The sequence below is a fragment of the Callorhinchus milii genome, unplaced genomic scaffold, assembly GCF_018977255.1.
Source record: "Callorhinchus milii isolate IMCB2004 unplaced genomic scaffold, IMCB_Cmil_1.0 Scaffold29, whole genome shotgun sequence".
NCBI classification, from domain to species: Eukaryota; Metazoa; Chordata; class Chondrichthyes; order Chimaeriformes; family Callorhinchidae; genus Callorhinchus; species Callorhinchus milii.
In genome coordinates this window covers 3,433,198-3,451,915 of record NW_024704770.1, presented here as the reverse complement: position 1 = coordinate 3,451,915, position 18,718 = coordinate 3,433,198, and the positions used below count along the sequence as shown (strand labels likewise).

Here is an 18,718-nt window from a genome sequence, read left to right as displayed (position 1 = left end):
GAATATCTCACAATCGCAGGCGACGGCGGAGACCTGGGGATATTATCACAGGAGAAACAGATACATTAATTTCTCCTGGGAGGGGGGGTGAGGGAGGGGAGGTGTGGGGTGGGAGGGGGGGGGAAGGGGGACGAGTTTGGAGGACGGGGGAGAGAGAGAGAGAGGGGATGGAGGCCAATTGTAATTGGTTGGAGTGTTGGATGCCCGGGGAGCAGATTGGCTGATTTCTGCCTCCAATAGAGCAGAGCTTCCAAACTTATTCAAGAGTTTGGGGAAAGTTTAGGGGGAAAAGGCTGCAGAGAGAGGCAGACAGGACACACGGGCAAGGGCAAGGCAACACAGGCGTCTGGACCACGACCCTTGTTGATTCAGAGTTTTCTCTGCCAACGCTCGACACTCGCCATGACAGCACATTTTGTCCGGGGACCGGCCTATGGGTTATCGGCCGAGGTGAACCGTAAGGTAAAGGGGGAATTTTTTTTCCCCGAGTAACTGTTGCTTTTCTAAGCAATGCTTTTCTCAGCCACTGGGTCGTATCTTCAGTTAACCCTCGCCTCACCCTCTCTCCCAACCCCAACCCTCTCTCCCAACCCCAACCCTCTCTCCCCCAACCCCAACCCTCTCTCCCCCAAACCCTAGCCCTCTCCCCTAACCCTCTCTCCCAATCCCAACCCTCTCTCCGCCAACCCCAACCCTCGCTCCCCCAACCCCAACACTCTCCCCCAACCCTCTCTCTCCCAACCCCAACCCTCTCTCTCCCAACCCCAACCCTCTCCCCCAAACCCCAGCCCTCTCCCCTAACCGTCTCCCAATCCCAACCCTCTCTCCCCCAACCCCAACACGCTCCCCCAACCTTCTCTCTCCCAACCCCAACCCTCTCTCCCAACCCTCTCTCTCCCAACCCTCTCTCTCCCAATCCTCTCTCTCAAACTACAAATCTAATCTTGTTCCAGGTATTAGTCAGGACTCTGATTAAACCAACTTTGCTGCTTTACTTAATAATAATTATTAATACATTAACCCTCACATTTGACACAGCGTCTTATCAGGTGGTTGATAAGCGCTTCGCTGGATACACTATATAAAGTGTAGTGACTGTGTATTTTGTGGGTGAAACGCAGCAGTCAATTGTGCATAACAACATCCCACACAGTCGTGGATCAATTTATCAATTTATTTTTTGGGGGAAGGACTATCGCAGATTGAGTGATACCAAATTGACTTGAGGATGGCACTGTCACAGGGAGAACATTTACACAGTGTCTTTCACGTCGGGAGGACATCCCAAAGCATTTCACTGTTTGGGCAGGAGGGGAGTGGAATAATAATAATATAAATAATAATCCTTGCATTGGATATAGCGTCTTATCACGTCATCGAGGTGACCCGTCCAGGGGTTAAGTCTTGAGACAGACCTTGAACAAAACTTTCGGCAAATCTCCTTACTCCACACACACACACACGAGCCTCTGTCTACCCAGCAGTAAGTAGGAAACTGGTTAGATGACCTGCCGATCGCTTTCCAGGGGAGTAATCCCTCCCCAAAACCAAATAGTAATTGAGTGGTCACTCAACCCACGACTGTCTCTGGGATGTAGCGCAATTGGCTGCCGCGTTTCGCCCACAAAACTGCAGTCACTACTCTTAACAGTACATTCTGTGAAGCGCTTTGAGACGTCGCGACGACTTGATGAGGCGCTGTATTAAAATGCAAGGATTGTTATTATTATTATCACTCAATAATGAACGAGGGCGGGAGGTGAGATTAAGGGTTGGCGTTGAATTTAAAGCCACTGGGTAACGTATGGGCAAATAATGGGAGAAGTTTGGCAGTAAAAATAGGTTGTAATGAATTTCTATGCTATACTGTTCTCCCTCTCTCTCCCCCCCCCCTTCCCCCCCCCTCTCTCCCCCTCCCGCTGTGTCTCAGTATCATTCCATTTATGGTCTCCGATAAACACTCGTCTCAGAACTCCTCTCTGTCTCAGCCTCACCATCCACTTCCTTTCTTACCCTCTCCGGGGGAGGAAGAAGGTGAGTGGGCGGTTGCTGCTCGGAGCTGACCTGTCCGCGAGTTGGCGTGGCTGGCGATGGCAGTGTCAGGATGGAGCCGGGCCAGGTCCCCCCTCTGTGACAGTCTCTGGTTTGGTTCCTGGGCCAGTGGGGTCTGCAGTATTCCAGGGCACGGCCTGGATCGGGGGTCAGACTCATGTACATGCAAGTTGTTGTTGTTGCAGTCCTGTGTGTATGTATGTGTGTGTGGAGGGTGGGGGGGGGGGGAGGGCTCTGAACTGTGAGCGTGTTCTCAAGAGGGAAGGTGTTTCTGACGAGAACAACCACAACAACAACAACACAGGACATTTACACGGCGGCTTTCACGTGACGAGGACGTCCTAAGGCCCTGGACGGTCAAGGATTTGGACCCGAGCTGGTGGTCGGGACCAGGAGGGGCTGGAGGGAGGCCAGAGGGTAGGAGGGCGACCGAAGGCGCGGTCGAAGAGGAGGGTCTTGAAGGAGGCGAGGGAGGGAGGGAGCGGGCGAGAGAGACGGAGGGAATGTGTGGGTATCAGTGCTTTGACCTGCCACCATCTCTCTCTCTCTCTCTCTCTCCTCTCACTCTGCTCTTTGCTTTACAGATCTCTCAGAAATACGACCCTCAGAAAGAGGAGGAACTGCGTCTCTGGATCGAAGACGTGACGAGCTTCACTTTCCCCGAGAACTTCATGGAGGGTTTGAAGAGCGGAGTGGTCCTGTGCGAGTAAGAGAGCGAGAGAGACAGAGCCACTCGCTCTGCGTCTGTCTCAAACATCCATCGTCACCAACTCCCCCATAAAAACACAGTCACTCCACACTGCAGTGTGTCCTGCGAAGCGCTTTGAAACGTCTCGAAGATGTGATAAGGCGCTGTGTCAAATGCAATAATTATTATATTATTATTATATTATGTTATATTATTATTATTATAACCCACGTGTTCTCTTCTGTTTGAAGACTGATTAACAAACTACAGCCGGGAGCAGTGAAGAGCATCAGTGGTGCTCCACAGAACTGGCACCAGGTAACTTGTGCAAAGGAACTCTCTCTCACTCCCCCCTGCCCCCCAGCCCCCCCCTCCATTGCACCCTCGGTGGCCGCGCTTTCAGCCTCTATACGCCCCCAAACTCTGTCACTCTCTCCATCTCTCCCCCCCTCCGCCTTGCTCCTTCCCCATCTTCAGGTTGTGCCTGAAGACCTTCCTCTTTGTCCGTGCCTACGGTCCCCTCCCCCCTCCCCGCTCCCCTGGCTTGGAGTTGTGCTCCGCCACTGTCGAGCGCTCTGTGGCACTATCCTGTGTGAGTGGCGCTGTGTAAATGCAGGTCGCTGTTAGGACACGCGGGGGGTTGTGTAACGTGTCTCTTTGATCGCAGATGGACAACATCGGGAACTTCCTCAAAGCCATCACCAGATATGGGGTGAAACCTCACGATCTCTTCGAAGCCAATGACTTATTTGAGAACTGCAACTTGACCCAAGTCCAAACCACGCTGCTGGCTCTCGCGAGTGTGGTGCGTACTCCTCTCTCCCTCCCTCTCAATCTCCCGCCCTCTCCTTCCTGATAGGAACATAGGAATAGGAGAAGGCCATTCAGCCCCTCCAACCTGTTCCGCCATTATTATATTAAGTCCAATTACCTGCCTTTACCCCGTATCCCTTGATACCCCGACCTTAATACCAAGGGACGTACATGGATGGAGGGGTGAGGGGTGGGGATGGGGTAAGGCCCAAATGGCCTCCTGTTCCTCAGTTCCCTGTGTCGTTCCCAGATTAACGTTGAGTTGCGTTTGCTCATAGGCCAAATTAAAAGGTCACCACGTGCCAACAGACCTGGGCGTGCGCTACGCAGAGAAATGTCAGCGAGCCTTCAACAGTGAAATGCTCAAAGCCGGACAAAATGTCATCAGCCTCCAGGTACGGACATTACCAAATAGTCAATAATAATTATTAATAAACAATCATTGTTCCGCCCACAGAAATATACAGTCACTACACTTTACTGTGAAGCGCTTTGAGATGCCTCTAAGACGTGAAAAGGCGCTGTATCAAATGCCAGGACTATTATATTTATGATTATAATAACCCTTATATCTGATACAGCCATTTTCATGTCCAGGAGGAAGTCCCCAAGCGCTTCACGGGATACAACATAAAGTGGAGTGACTGTGTGTTTTGTGGTCGAAACGCGGCAGTCAATCGCCAATGGATACTTGGGAAGGATAAAAAAGGAGATGGATAGATACTTGGGAAAGTATTCCTCATTCTTCACATACAGAGTGTGGGAGGGTGAGCGTGACCAAGGGAGAGAGCGTGGGGGAGAAAAATATAGTGGAACACAGGGAGGATGATACATAATAAAGTGTAGTGACTGCGTATTTTGTGGGTGAAACGCGGCAGCCAATTGCACACGGCGACGCCCCACAAACAGTCGTGGATGGAATGGCCATATTATTATTATTCTCCTTTTTTGAAGGGATTATTACCCCAGAAAAATAATCAGTTAATAATAATAATAACAATAATAATAATAAACTGCGCGAGGATTATTATTGCATCTGATACGGCACCTTATCAAGTCGTTGAGACGTCTCAAAATGCTTCACGGGATATACCGTAAAGTGGAGTCACTGTATTTTTGGGTGTTTGGGGGAGATTTCAATGTTGTACCCCCTTTTTTTCCCCCCCAGATGGGGACCAACAAGTTTGCCAGCCAGCAGGGGATGACAGCATACGGGACACGGAGACACTTGTACGACCCCAAGACTGGGGCAGAGAAACCCCTTGACCAGACCACCATCAGCTTGCAGATGGGAACCAACAAGGGAGCTACTCAGGTATGGACCCCTCTCCTTCCCCCCCCCCCCCCCCACCAGGACATCTCCAACCCTTTCCTACTACATGTGGGGCCCACAAACAGTCATGGTTTGAGTGATCGATGTTTAAGATTCTCTTTGGGGGGATTATTACCCCCGAAAACTCCACCCCACCATCGGTGGTCGGACCTTCAGCCTCTTTGCCCCAACCCTTTGGAACTCCACCTTGCTCCCCCCGCCCTTGCATTCTTCAAGACCCTCCGCTTCGACGATACCCTCCCACCCCAACCCTCCCTGGCCTCCACCCCTCCCAATCCTAACCCCCCAGTTCAGGCCCAAATCCCCCCCCCCAGCCCCTCTCCCTCCTTCAAGTCCCACCTGAAGACCTTCCTTTTCGACGGTGCTTACAGTCACCTCCCCCCTCCCTCTCTCTCTCCCCTTCCCCCACCACCCCCCGGCTCGGGGTCAGACTCCGCCACCATCACACGCTTCAGAAATGCTATCCCGCGCGAAGGTCGCTGTGTGAATGCAAGCTGTTGGTGAAGCGGCCATTTTGTTGATGTTGTTGTTGTTGTTGGTCAGGCTGGCATGACGGCACCCGGGACACGGAGGCACATCTTTGACAACAAGCTGGGGCTGGAGAAGTACGACTCGAGCTTTGTGTCGCTGCAGATGGGGTCGAACCAGGGGGCCTCGCAGAAAGGCATGACGGTGTACGGCATGAATCGGCCGGTGTGCGACCCCAAATACTGCCCCTCTGGCTGCTACCCCCTTCCCGAGGACGGCTCCTACCGGTACACCAGCGGCTCCGAGGGCAGCGAGGGCGAATACCAAGATAACTACCACAGGTACAACCAACACCTCGACCACAACCAGGAACAAACGTACCAGGACTTTGAATGAGACGCAAGACAATCACAGCAGCACCTCCATCACTACCAAAAGACTGGCTTCGTCCAAGTGCACCCACCCACCTCCCTCCCTACCCACCCACCTCCCTCCCTACCCACCCACCCACCCACCCACCTCCCTCCCTACCCACCCACCTACCTTGCCCTGCACACTGTCTCCTTCCCTCCTTGACCTGCTCATGTCCCAACCCAAATGGAATGCTTATTCAAGTAGTGGGTGCCTTTCAATTTCTTTACGGTCACCGAATAATAGAATACGACAGCACAGCAGGAGGCCATTTGGCCCATCGTGCCTGTGCTGTATCAGCTTTTTTGGAAGAGCTACCCAATTAGTCCCACTACCCCCCTTCCCCAACTCTTGCCCCATATCCTTGCAAGTTTTTCCTCTTCAAGTACCTATCCAAGTCTCTTTTGAAACTTGTCATTGAATCTGTTTCCTCCGGCCTTTTGGGCAGTGCGTTCCAGACCGTAACAACTCTCTGTGTAAACAGAAATATTAATTTCTCCTCGTCTCCCCTCTGGTTCCTTGCCAACTCAATCTGTGTCCCCTGGTTACTCACCCACCAGTGGAAACAGTTTCTCCCTCCCTATCCACTCTATCAAAACCCCTGATGATTTCAAGCGCCTCATTAAATTATTAGTATTATTATCTATTCTATTAGTCACGCTCACAAAGATCATTTGATCTCATCCTTCCAAGAGTCTTTCAACCCCATTCCATCACCCCCCATCCCCACACACCTTGTCACTGTTCACATTACTGGTCCCAGCCTCAAACTACCTTCCCTGGCTTCCTTGCTTGTTGGTCACCCCACAGCTGATCGCCCTACTTCCTGTGCAAAGGAGTACTTCCTGGTTTCCGTCCTGAAACGGGACCTTCGAGCCCCACCGAACCTTTCACCCTTTCCTTCCAATGCCTTGGAGTCTCCAAGAGTGACCTTCCTGGGATTATTGTATCTTCTCTTTCCAATTTAGCATTTTTTTTTCTTTGTAGATTGTATATTTATTTTAGTGGAGCCCAGTGAGATGAGAGCGAAGGAATCGCATCTCCCCCACCCCCCCCCCCCCCCCACTCGTCACACTCCCCCCACCACCCACTCCCGAATGCTTTGAAGAGAAGTCAATGATTATTGGGGTTGGACAAGACCCACCCAAATGAGCCAAACTAGGATAATGCAAAAGTAAGTCCTTGCTTGAAGGGGAGCAAATGAGATCCAGGTTACCACGTGTGGTTGACTACTTGTGTCCCCCTGTGAATGGTCGCTTATCCCCACATGTGGTTTCTAGAAGGTTCTGTTGGGCGAAGATGCCGTGAGTCTGTGGTGTCGGGGAGAAGCCATGTGGACGTGAGGCAGCCATTTCCGAGTGTTAATGGATTAAAACTTCTTGGTTGACTATTTAAAGCTCTCTCGGAACAGTGTTTGTGTGTATATACATGTGTGTGTGGGGGGGGGGGGGAAGAAACTGGTGCTTGCACAGTAACACACGTGGCCCAGTGCACGACGCCACCTGCTGGCCAACACAGGTAAGGCAATCTACATGCCACAGGCATGTCAGTCACTGCAAATTAAAATTAGACCCGGGGCAACCAGGGAGTGAAGTCAGGAGGCAGTTTTTCACCCTAAGGCTATTGGAAATCTGGCACTCTCTCTCCCTCCCCTAAGAGACTCCAAAACCCACCTGTACATGGAAATGCTGGAGATAGATTGTTGTCCAGCTGGGATCGCCGGGGAGGAAGGCTACGAAAGAGAGCGGGGAAAAGTGATTCAAAGAGCTGCTATTTCTGCGACTACCAAACCAGGCTACAGAATGCCTCCCGTCTCTACGGTTAACGTGTGGGCATGAGTGTGTCTTCGAGACGTCGCAAAGCGCTTCACGGGATACACTGTAAGTGTATATTTTGTGGGCAAAACACAGCAGCCAACTGCGCACAGCAGTGTCCCACAAACAGTCGTGGATTGAGTGACCAATTTATTATTATTTATTTCTTTATTTATTATTGAAGGGATTATTACCCCCGGAAAGTGATCCGCCAATCGACTAACGACCGGTTTCCTGCTTACTGCAAGGTAAACAAGTGGCGTGTATGTGGAGTAAGGAAACTTGCCTAAGGTTTCGCCCTGACCCGCCCGGGAATCGAACCCGGATAACACTCGCTTGCGAGGCGAGTGCTCTAACCAATACGCAACAGGACTCCACAAAATATGCTACTTTTCATTTTATACACAGCTTGCAAAGGAGTAGAGAGAGAGAGAGAGAGAGACAGAGAGAGAGGACTCCACAAGCACTCAAAGAACCTATTTACAGTCGGTAAAAAGAAAGGAAAAAAAAACACTTGAAAATAAAAATATAAAGAGTGGCTCCAGCCAAATCCCGTTAGTTATTGATTAGCCGCTTCGCAGGCGTCGATCCAGTCACTGTATACGTCAACCGGCTCGGACAAATCTGATCGGAGAGTTAAAGAACACAGCGGACCCCAAACAATCAACAACTACAACAACTTACATGTACACAGCGCCTGCCTTTCACATCAGGAGGACGGCTCAAGGCACTGGACAGTCAGGGATTTGGAATAGAGTTGGGGGTTGGGATCAGGGGTACGTGGAGGGCAGGGAGGGTGGGGGTCGGAGGGTGACCAAAGGCACGGTCAAAGAGGAGGGACTTGAGATGTGCCTTCCAAGGAAGGAGGCGAGGGAGGGGGCGAGGTGAAGGAAATGTGGGATGGAGTTCCAAAGGGTGGGGGCAGAGGGGTTGAAGGCCTGACCGCCAATGGTAGGACAGGGTGGGGGACGTGGAGCAGACCAGAGCCCGCTGAGCGGAGGGAGCGCACAGGTTATATATGGGGTTATCTGGTCACAGCGGTAGGGAGGGACAGGGCACGGAGGGCTCTGAATCACAGAGAGAAACACACACACAACCCTTCTCCCACCACACAGACAGTAAGGATACACGTTATTGGAGTCTGAAATTCTTCTAAACACACAGTGCAGGATATGATCCCTGTATTCCGTGCTCGATCCCTTTTGGAAGGGGTGGGGGGAGCGAGGTGGGGGGAGGAGAGAGGGAGAGAGAAAATCAAAAGAAAGAACAAGAAGCAGTTCTGAGAAGGGAATGAGGGTGCCTTCTAACCGCTCTCAGCTTTGAGGGTCCGCGTTGGATCAGAATAGTTTTACCTCGAAACGCAACCATCACTGGGCTAAACAACATCAACAACTTTCCTTTACACGGAGCCCTTCATGCAGGTTAGTGTTCAAGCGCTCTGGGACACTGCCCTGCGTGACGAGCACTATATAAACACATGTTGTTGTTCTCCCACCTGCTCACTCCCCAACCCACACCCGTTGCCTCTGCCCGGCTGGCTCCGGCCTCCTGCTCGTCCCTGGTGGCCGGACTTTCAGTCACTGTGCCCCGAAACTCTGAAACACTCTCCCTCTATCCCTCCGCCTTGCCCCCTCCTTCCCCATCTTCTGGTTATGCCTGAAGACCTTCCTCTTCGACCTACAGTTCCTACAGTCACCGCCCCCCCCCCCCCCCGGCTCAGCCTTGTGCTCCGTCCCTGTCAAGCGCTCTGGGACGCTACTCTGCGTGAGGGGCGCTGTGTAAATGCAAGTTGTTGTTGTCTTGTGGTGCATTGTGGTGGGTTTGGATGCCGAGAGAGGGCGGGGGGGGGGGGGGGGGAGGTGTCTGTTGGCCGATGGAACTCTTTCTCGGTGATGAAACCTTTAACTCTACCCTCTCCCCACCCCCTGCCAACGTCCCACAGCCCAGGGAGGGGTCAGGCCACGTCACCCCCCCTCCCCCCCCCCCACCGGCACACTTACATTTTCACATCGCAAGACTTTTCGTGGTTACAGAACGGACACGTGAACTGGGTCTCAAGTGTCCCCACCATCTTCTTTTTGGTGGGGGGCTTTCTCTTCGACTTCCTGCGCCCCATTGCAGCTCCCTGTACAATGGGTGGGGCGAGGGGGAAGGGGGAGGGGGAGAACAAGCGTCATTCATCGTTTAATCACAGGCTTGCTTCCCCAGGCTCTGATTCTCTGGCTGTCCCCCGGTCACGACTTTGGGCCAACCTCAAAAGAAACTCACGATAATGCCACAAACCTTCAAGTCTCTTCACGTCACTCTTTCCAATTAAATTCCAGCCTCCCGATCCGAGCATCAATACACACTGTCGTCAACCACTGTCCCGATGTCCCAACGCAGCCCCTCTTCCTGGGGAAACAGAGACAAAGGTTCAATGAATTCCTCAACACATCCAAGTAAGTAAGCAGCGTCCTGTAGCTCAGTGGTTAGAGCACTCGCCTCACAAGCGAGAGGACCTGGCTTCCATTCCCAGGCAAGTTTCCTTACTCCACATACACCCCTCTGTTTACTTAGCAGTAAGTAGGAACCCGGTCGTTAGTCATTTGGTGGATCACTTTCCGGGGGCAATAATCTCTCCAAACACAAAAATTTGGTTACGCAATCCACGACTGTTTGCTGGACACTGCTGTGCGCGATTGTCTGCCGATTTACGCACACAAAATATAGTCAATCCACTTTACAGCACATCTTGTGAAGCCCTTTAAAGGCATCTCAGCAACGGATAAGAGGCTGTATCAAATGCAAGGTTTATTGTTATTATGAAATGCGTCTGGGATATTGTTTAAGCATGACTTAAGTGGTAGTAACAAGTTGAGCCAGGTGTTACCAGCGTTTACCGTAATAACAAATAATAATAGCAGCAAATAATAATAATATTATTATTATTAAAAGCATTATGGTAATAAAATGACCAATAGTGGCAAAACAAAAGCAACAATAAAATAACAATAACACCACAATAAACTTCCAAGACGTCTCAAAGCGCTTCATGTGATACACTGTAAATAATAATAATAATAATAATCCTTGCATTTGATATAGCGCTTTTCACGTCTTCTCGACTTCCCAAAGCGCTTCACAGAACACACTGTAAAGTGAATTGACTGTATATTTGTGGGCGAACGCGGCAGCCATTTGCGCACAGCAATGTCCCACAAACAGTCGTAGATTGAAAATGACCAATTTATTATTGTTTTTGGTTTTGGAGGATTATTATTAGGCTCTGTGTGGAGTAAGGAAACTTGCCCAAGGTTTCACCCTCTGCCTGGAATTTAACTCAGGTCTCTCACTCGCAAAGCGAGTGCTCTAACCACTGAGCCACAGGACTCCACAAGTGTCGTGACTGTACGATTTGTGTGATTCTATGTATATGTGTGTGTGTATACTGTTTGTGCGACTCTGCTGCGCGCGCTGTTTTCTCCCGCACAGCGCACGGTCACTCCACTTTACATTCGTGGTGTATGCTGCGCCTCGGAAGACCTGACTCGGCGCTGCATCAAATGCGAGGATTATCATCATCATATTATTATTATTATTATACGGTTTGGGGGGTGGGGGGGGCGACGCGTGCGTGCGACGGCCAGGAGGCTGGAGGGCGGACTGGATGGACCTTGGCCTTCTTTTTGCCCACAAACCCTCGTGTTATCACTGTGAGTGAGTGAGTGAGTGAGTGACATGAGGAAGCTGCCATGCTGTGAGCCAGAGTCCCCCCCCACCCCCACCACACCAGCGGAAGTCCCGCCCCCTGCTCATCCTCCGATTGGCTGTCGGTCCAAGCGAATGTCCCCGCCCCACCCCCGCCCGATTGGCTCGCCCGCCGCGACTCGACCCGCTCCGATTGGCCCGGGGCGCCCGTCAGTCAGTCAGTCAGAGCGCGGGTCGCGGCCTGATTGGCCGAGGGCCGCGCCCATCAACGACGCCGGTTATAACGGCTCATGGCGGGCGGCGGCGGCGGCGGTTTGAGGGAACGGGGCGCGCAAATGGCGCTCGATTCGCAGCCAGTCAACCGCTTCCCTCCCCCCGGTGGTGGCGCCCAAGGTAAAAGAATAGATAGATATGTATATATGACTCGTACCTGAGGTAAAAAAAATAGCGCGGAGGCGCTGTCGTCACGTTAGTCTCTCCGTCTTCCCGGGAGAACCCGGAGCCGCTGCCGACTGACTGACTGACTGCACAGACACACTCCGCTCCGCTCGGCCCCTGACGCAGCCCCTCCCCCCCCCACCACCCACCCCGCCTGCCCGCGCCGTCAACCGCCTCCGTCGCGTCACCGCGTCGCTCAGCCGCCTCCAGTTCCCCCTGATTGGGCCGCCGCCGCTGTCAATCACCCTCCGCCCGTCCCCCCATTGGCTCGTGCAGTTGTCAATCATGGCCGACCCCACGCCCCGTCTCCCCTTTCCTCTGACCCTCCCTTAGGGCTCCACGCTGATTGGCCTCGGCCGCTTTCAATGACTCCCCGCGATGATCCCGCCCCCCAGTTGCATCGGATCCGCTCTCCCCATTGGCTCCCGCTCGCTGTCAATCACTGCCGCTTCGGCCCCACCCCCTCTTACCATCACCACGAGGCTCATTTCTCTTTCTCTCCCCCCCCCCCTCCGGTTCCCTCGTAACTACTCGCCGATTGGTTCTCGGCCGCTGTCAATCATTCCGAGAGGGTGACAGGCGGGGGGGGGGGCGGGATTGAGTGGGCCACGTGGCGCGCGGTGTGCGCCGGTGTGACGTCACCAGGTCGACCGTTGGAGGTTCAAAAGGATTCAAAAAAGAGGTGACGGTTGGTGGGGCACAAGTTGCTGGTTGTTGTTGTTGTTGGATTTGGGAGCCCAACGGTGCAAAGACTTGGCTTTGGGAGCCAATGGTGCAGTTGGCTGCCCTGCCCAGCCCCTGCCCAGCCCCGCCCAGCCCCTGCCCAGCCCCTGCCCAGCCCCTGCCCAGCGCTCCGGGGCGCTGTCCCGCTTGAGGGCGCCCGCGCAAATGCAAGTCGCTGCTGTCGTGGTTGTTGACGACGACTCGAAGACACGATAAGGCTCTGTATCAAATGCAAAAATTATTATTATTATTGTTACAAAGAGGCTACAGCGTCGCCCCCGGACCCCCGGCAAAGTCGCTAAAGGTCGAACATCCCGCGAAGCGCTCCGTGCAGACGTCCGGGCTGGAGGGGGCCGGGGGGTCCGCCCGCGCTCTCCGGGAATCCGGTGGTGCTCGCGGTTCCGGGGCGGACGGACGGGCAGATTTCATCGCTCTTTTATCGCTTCGGGCTTGCTCCCAGCTCCCGCCCGCCCCTCCCTCCGCTGGGAAGCTCTCAACGATTAAGACCTGACGCGGGTTCCAAGCAAAATTCATTCCCCTGGAGGGGCTTTGTTCTGCAAAGGTGTCGCCTCTCAGCAGTCGAGTGCGACAAAGCGTGGATCGTGAAGCTAAAGCCATCGTGTGTGATCACCACTGCCGGGGAGAGTCTGCCTTGTTATTTGTGAGGGCGTTTGGGGACGCTGGCCCGGAAGAGGGATTTGCCGAGAGACGCGATGTAGGTGATGAGCATCTCCTCCTCAGTGATCTCCACGTGGACGAAGCCACCCAGAGAGACGATGTCCGCGTAGGAGAACTTCAGCCACCCCTCGGGCACACGGTGCTTGTGCCTCGTCGAGTCGTCCATGAAGTTCCCGGCCCCGCTCAGCACGTAGGCAATCCCGTTGCTGTCCTGAATGAACTGACACAGAGCGGGAAGAGAGGGAGTGAGGTCTGGAGGGAATTCACACAGCCCTTTCCCGACCCTGGCCGGACAGGGCGACACCTTAGGCAAATGTCCTTACTCTACACGCGCACCTCCGTTTACCTTAGCAGTAAGTAGGAACCCGTTTGTGGACGCTGTTGTGCCCAATTGGCCGCCGCATTCCACCCATTAAATATACAGTCAATTGACTTTACAGTGTATCCTGTGAAGCGCTTTGAGACATCTCAACGATGTGTTAAGGCAGCTGTATTAATAACACTCGAACAAGGGCTCTGGGACGCTACCCTGCGTGAGGGGCGCTCTATATAAATGCAAGTTGTTGTTGAATGATAAGACAGTCGGTTTACTGACTCTATGAGGCGAGTGGGCTCCCTGTGTGGAGACTGCCCCCTACCTGTAGGTTGTGGTCGTGTCCGCAGAAATAGGCGCTGACTCTGTACTTTGTGAGGAGAGGGTAGAGATACTTCACTAGGCACTTGGTGGGTCCGTGCTCAGCGATCGACCAGACCGGATAGTGACCAGCGACAATCAGGAAATCTGCCCTGGAGGACGTGACGGGGAGAAAGAAACAGACAGCGAGAGAAAGATGCTCACTGGGAATAGGATTGACAACTTGACGCAGTTAACGAACAGTGTAATCGAGTCATGCACACACACACAGCTGGGTAGTCGGTCATGTAAGAAGCTTCCAATCTATCCCGCAGCCCACGTGATGGTGCTTACGATCACCTCTTCGCCCTCCCCTCCCTCTCCCTCGGTTCAGACAATGTCAGACTCCGCCATTGTCAAGCGTGAAGTTGCACTTGTTGCTGTATGTCCCACCTTTGGCGGCTGAACCTTCAGCCACTCCACAAAAAGAAAGGCTGCATCCTATTTGAGAGGCAGAGCAGGAGACGTCCGGTCACTCTCACACACACACACACACCACACGCACGTGTGTGCGCAGAACTTTATGTGAGAGAAAGACAGATTCTCTGCATTCCAGAGCAGAGTCCCAGCGTTTGTTGGGATACCTGGAACTTTCCAGCTTTGTCCGGATCCACTTCAGCTGTGCATCGGCCGCTCGGGAATTTCTGGGAGCCTCCGGTTGCTCTCCGTTGAAGTCGTCCGAGTTTCCGCAGAGCAGGATGGTGTCCAGCATCAGGATGGTCACGGTGACATTGGTGCCTTCCAGTGTGAAATTCAGCTCGTAGTAATAGTTGGGGAAGTTCCTGCGGATAATAATAAATAATAACTTGCAATTGATACAGCACCTTATCACGTCAACAACAACAACAAGATTTCATTTATAGAGCGCCTTTCACGTTGGGAGGACGTCCCAAGGCGCTGGACAGTTGGGTCGGGACAGTACAAATGCAAAACAATCGGATAGGAACGAAACCAAAGAGAAACAGCATTTTCTGTTTTAGGAGTGACATGGTTTCAGTGCAACAAGCCTCGCCTCTTGACATGGTGACCAGACCAGCAAGATGTCTCCAAGCTCTTCGTGGGGGCTTAGCTGGTGTTGAGAGCAGCGAGTGTGTATTTGTAGAGAAGGTAAGGGAGCGGCCATTTTTCAAATGGCCAAGTGAACAACCATTTTGTACCGTACAAGAGAGCGGTATTCTGTCACAGCGGGAAGGACGTCTCAAAGTGCTTGATGGTTTAAGAGGAGGACACATCTTTATTGAGTCCCTCTCAAAGTGTGGATGTAGAGGAAGGGGAGGGAGGGCTTGACAAATGACAGGAAACGGCAGAAATCCTCACCAGCGTCTGGAAGAGTTGGAATAAGCAATCTGTGCTGTGACGTTTCCCGAATGATCGTGGTTCCCAGCCAGGACAAACCACGGCACATCCCTCAGCGATTCGGCAGAAAATATATCTTCAAACGTTTCCTGAAGATATTTTCCCCCAAAAAAGAGAGAGAGAGTGTGAATATCACTACACTACCCACACAGAGCAAGACTTGAATATTTAGAAAGGCACAAGAACAACAACAAACACATTTCACGTCGGGAGGATGTCCCAAGGCACTGGACAGTTGAGGGTTTGCACCTGAGCTGGGGGTTGGAATGGAGAGGGGTTAGGACAGTGGCTGAAAGCACACTCGGGAAAGTCTTGAGACGGGCCTCGAAGGGGGCAAAGGACCAGGTGAGGCAGAGCGATTCTTGTCGGAAAATGTTTAAATTCAGTTTGAATTTGGAAGCCGCTTTTCCGTGGTTCATACAAAAGAATCTCACACGGCCTTAAATTCCGCATTGAGACGAAATGATCTGACGGGCTCAGACTAGGTGGAATTTGGGCTCTCAGGTTTCTACGTGTGGTTTCAGATCAGCATTTGGATTAAGCAGTCAGCCTTTAAATCCCACTTTATGACTGAAATTACATTGAGGTGTCACTTCTCCCTTTCTCCCTCGCAAGCCTTCCAACTCTCCTGCTGTACAGAGCCCCGAGACTCTATGCCATACGATTGCAAGTTGCTGTTTAATTTGGTCATTCAATCCACGACTTTTTGCAGGACGCTGCTATGCGCAGATGGCTGCTGCGTTTCCCCCCACGAAATACATAGTCACTACACTTTATAGTGTACACTGTGAAGCCCTTTGAGGCGTCTCGAAGGCGTTATTAAGCGCTGTATCAAATGCAAGGATTATTATCAACAGTGATACACCCTGTCCTACTTGTCAGTTCCTGCCACAAATAAGTTTTCTTCGCTGGCTTTACTTTGATTTATTACTCTATCGTTCGTTTAGCTACTATTTCAAAGTTAATGTGTGTGATTAGGGAGCTGTTAGTGAGTATTAAGTCACCCCTAACCAGCCACCATTCTTGTTAACAACAGCAACAACAAATGATATTTATACAGCGTCTTTAACTGTGGGAGGACGTCCCAAGGCGCTGGACAGTCAGGGATTTGGGTCCAAGCTGGGGTTTGGGATCAGGAGGAGTGGGGCTAGGAGGGTGACTGAAGGCACAGTCGAAGAGATGGGGCTTGAGATGTGCTTTGAAGGAGGTGAGGGAGGGTGAGAAGCAAAGGGACAATGGGATGGAGTTCCAAAGAGTGGGGGCAGAGAGGCTGAGGGCCTGACCGCCAGTGATGGGGTGGGCCGAGAGGGGGAGGTGGAGCGGGCCGGAGCCTGCTGAGCGGAGGGAGCAGACAGGTCTATGTCAGTTAACTCCTCAGCCCGAGAGACTCAAATATCACCTGAAATCTTCGGTCGGTCAAGTCTTTGATTCCATCGAAGTAAAAGTTGTCCCCCAGGGACAGGATGAAATCGGCACCCAGTGTCTCTGCCGCAACACCCATCTGGTGAGCCGTGGTTCTCTCCACCGGCGTGGTGTACGGTGAGACCGGCAGCCCGCCCCAGTCCCCCACCGCCAGGAAGCCAAGAGACTTGGAGGGACCTGAGAAAGACATTGATTGATGATCGTTGGCTTTAGTGACTCATGCGAGGGACACCTTGCTATGTGCAACACCCCTTTCTGTGTTGGCTTAACAAATACACTTAGCATTTCGCCCACAAAATACACAGTCACTCCACTTTACAGTGTATCCTGTGAAGCGCTTTGAGACGTCTCAACGATGGATTAGGCGCTATGTCAAATGCAAGGATTATTATTATTAATAACATTAATCGCAGCAAAACAAACGTACCCCGGTCAGCGCCGAGACTGAGTGCCGCGGTGTACAGTACTGCCAGCACAGCGACTGCAATTCTTCGAATCATCTCTGCCTCGAACTTGAGAGGCGCAAAGGGGAGAACGTTAAGCCGGTCGGATTTGGCCACAACCTCAGATACCCTGCACAAGTCTCACCAGACTTCCTGTAATCTGTACAAGACCGGCTTCTGACAGTCAGTCAACTCTCACAGATCTCTTAAAGATAACTGCAACTCAACTTCCCTTATTGTTTCCGCATTCAGTCCCATTTCCTCTACGTAACCTTTGTTCCTGTAGCTTCTGACTTTGGGGGCTGCTTGTCACGTGGGGGGAGAAGCTTGAATAACAGGTTTATCAGCAGAACAAGCTATGGCTTGCTCACACTGTAACCACACTATTCAGCTATCTCAGCGGTTACTGTTGAATCAGCAGCTATCTCCTAGTCCATAGCGCAGAGTACAAAAGGTCATTTGAGTCTATTCTCGAGCACTCCTCCTGATACTGAGCACAGGCACCTTCCAAAAGCAGTAAGTGCACCCTATCGGGGTGTGTGTGGGTGTACACGTTGATGTAGTGCACACAGGGCGAAAGGCTTAGTTGAGGTACAGATCAGCCATGGTCTAATTAAATAGCGGAACAGGCTCGAAGGGCTGAATGGCCTACTCCTCTTCCTATGACTCCTGACTGTTTCAAAGGGAGTGTCCCCCCCAAAAACAAACTGTGCACATCTTGTGTGCGGTGAAGGAATGGAATGTTTTTGTATCAGGAGGAAGGGAAAAATGTAACAGAAGCTGTTGTACGTTGTGTTTGATTTTGATTTCTGTTTGTACCGAATACTATATTGATAAATAAATATATATTTTCAACAACAAAAAAAGCAAAGGCTTTGCACTGTTGATGTTTTCTCTAACCTCCATCCCACCACGTTTCAGGGCGTTCTGACGTTGTTACAGAGGTCCTTGCCTTCAAAACTTTCCCAAGGACCCACCTCTCAGAATGCTTTCTGACTACATCCTCTTACCACTCCTCCGCAGGATTTTTTACTGTGAAGTGTAGTGACTGTATTTTGGGTAGGCGAATGCGACAGTTGGAAGAGACTGCCTCGGGATCTTTAACATCCACCAGAACTGGTGGACAGAGTTGTGAAATGCAAGTTGTTGATAGCCCAGGCAACAAAGACACAAGATGAACCTTCTGACCTCTTTTAAGTGTCTCAAAGGTCCATGTCTCCCCCCCCCCCCCGCCTCCACCACCACCACTCCTCCCAAACAAAAAGGTTAAGTTTTATTTAAAAATAGACAAGGGCCAATGGCTTGGGTTGGAGGCCGGGGTCACGTGCCTTTTCGCGCGCAAATACACGCAGTCACTCCACTTTACGGCGTGAGCGGTGAAGCTCTTTGAGGCGCCTCAACGATCGGGCGCCGTGTCAAGTGCCAGGATTGTTAGATTATATTACTGTGATCGTTTGAGGGAGGACCACAACTACCAGCACAGCCTCTGCCACCCCATCACCTGTCACCCCCCACCCTCTTTTTCCCCCACCCACATTCACCCCCCCCCCCCCCCCCCCCCATTCACCCCCCCCCCCCCCATTCACCCGCCCCCCCCAAAAAAAAAAGACTGGACAGAAAGGAAAATGCAGCTAAAGAAGAACGATTCAACTGGAGGAGTAATGAAGGAACTGAGCAGATTGCAATGAAAACACAAGCAAACAAGGACTGTGTGGG

At 52.1% G+C, this 18,718-nt stretch overlaps 3 protein-coding genes across 4 annotated transcripts; 1 reads left to right on the top strand and 2 right to left on the bottom strand.

Annotated features, from left to right (window-relative positions):
- The first annotated feature begins 250 nt into the window (after positions 1–250).
- LOC103191597 (calponin-1-like) lies at positions 251–5,833 on the top strand. The gene is made up of 7 exons (XM_042344740.1): positions 251–462; positions 2,637–2,758; positions 2,992–3,058; positions 3,408–3,545; positions 3,832–3,948; positions 4,722–4,868; positions 5,430–5,833. The coding sequence occupies exons 1-7, from the start codon at positions 403–405 to the stop codon at positions 5,748–5,750; spliced, it is 972 nt and encodes a 323-aa protein (XP_042200674.1). The 5' UTR covers positions 251–402; the 3' UTR covers positions 5,751–5,833.
- Positions 5,834–7,918: 2,085 nt separating this feature from the next.
- elof1 (ELF1 homolog, elongation factor 1) lies at positions 7,919–11,864 on the bottom strand. Of its 2 annotated transcripts, none has more exons than XM_042344738.1 (5): positions 11,700–11,864; positions 9,863–9,973; positions 9,580–9,704; positions 8,708–8,778; positions 7,919–8,203 (listed from the first exon to the last, which is right to left on the bottom strand). In XM_042344738.1, the coding sequence occupies exons 3-5, from the start codon at positions 9,693–9,695 to the stop codon at positions 8,139–8,141; spliced, it is 252 nt and encodes an 83-aa protein (XP_042200672.1). In that variant the 5' UTR covers positions 9,696–9,704; positions 9,863–9,973; positions 11,700–11,864; the 3' UTR covers positions 7,919–8,138. The 2 variants fall into 2 exon arrangements, with proteins under 2 accessions (XP_042200672.1, XP_042200673.1); XM_042344739.1 differs by lacking the exon at positions 11,700–11,864 and adding an exon at positions 11,235–11,255.
- Positions 11,865–12,659: 795 nt separating this feature from the next.
- Positions 12,660–17,166, bottom strand: acp5a (acid phosphatase 5a, tartrate resistant). The gene is given in 6 exon segments (NM_001292261.1): positions 12,660–13,328; positions 13,747–13,894; positions 14,366–14,563; positions 15,099–15,226; positions 16,537–16,736; positions 16,987–17,166. Coding segments are annotated over 6 exon segments (990 nt in total). The 5' UTR covers positions 17,060–17,166; the 3' UTR covers positions 12,660–13,085.
- Between the last annotated feature and the right edge of the window lie 1,552 nt (positions 17,167–18,718).

Bases quoted from the DNA above. Each gene is read 5' to 3' on its own strand.
- LOC103191597 (XM_042344740.1), top strand. From the start codon at position 403: ATGACAGCACATTTTGTCCGGGGACCGGCCTATGGGTTATCGGCCGAG. The intron at 3,949-4,721 runs GTACGGACATTA...TTTCCCCCCCAG, and splicing joins AAAATGTCATCAGCCTCCAG to ATGGGGACCAACAAGTTTGC. The intron at 4,869-5,429 runs GTATGGACCCCT...GTTGTTGGTCAG, and splicing joins CCAACAAGGGAGCTACTCAG to GCTGGCATGACGGCACCCGG.
- elof1 (XM_042344738.1), bottom strand. From the start codon at position 9,695: ATGGGGCGCAGGAAGTCGAAGAGAAAGCCCCCCACCAAAAAGAAGATG. The intron at 8,779-9,579 runs GTAAGTGTGCCG...CCCTTCCAAAAG, and splicing joins AAGTCTTGCGATGTGAAAAT to GGATCGAGCACGGAATACAG. The intron at 8,204-8,707 runs GTATCCTTACTG...CTCTCCGATCAG, and splicing joins ATTTCAGACTCCAATAACGT to ATTTGTCCGAGCCGGTTGAC.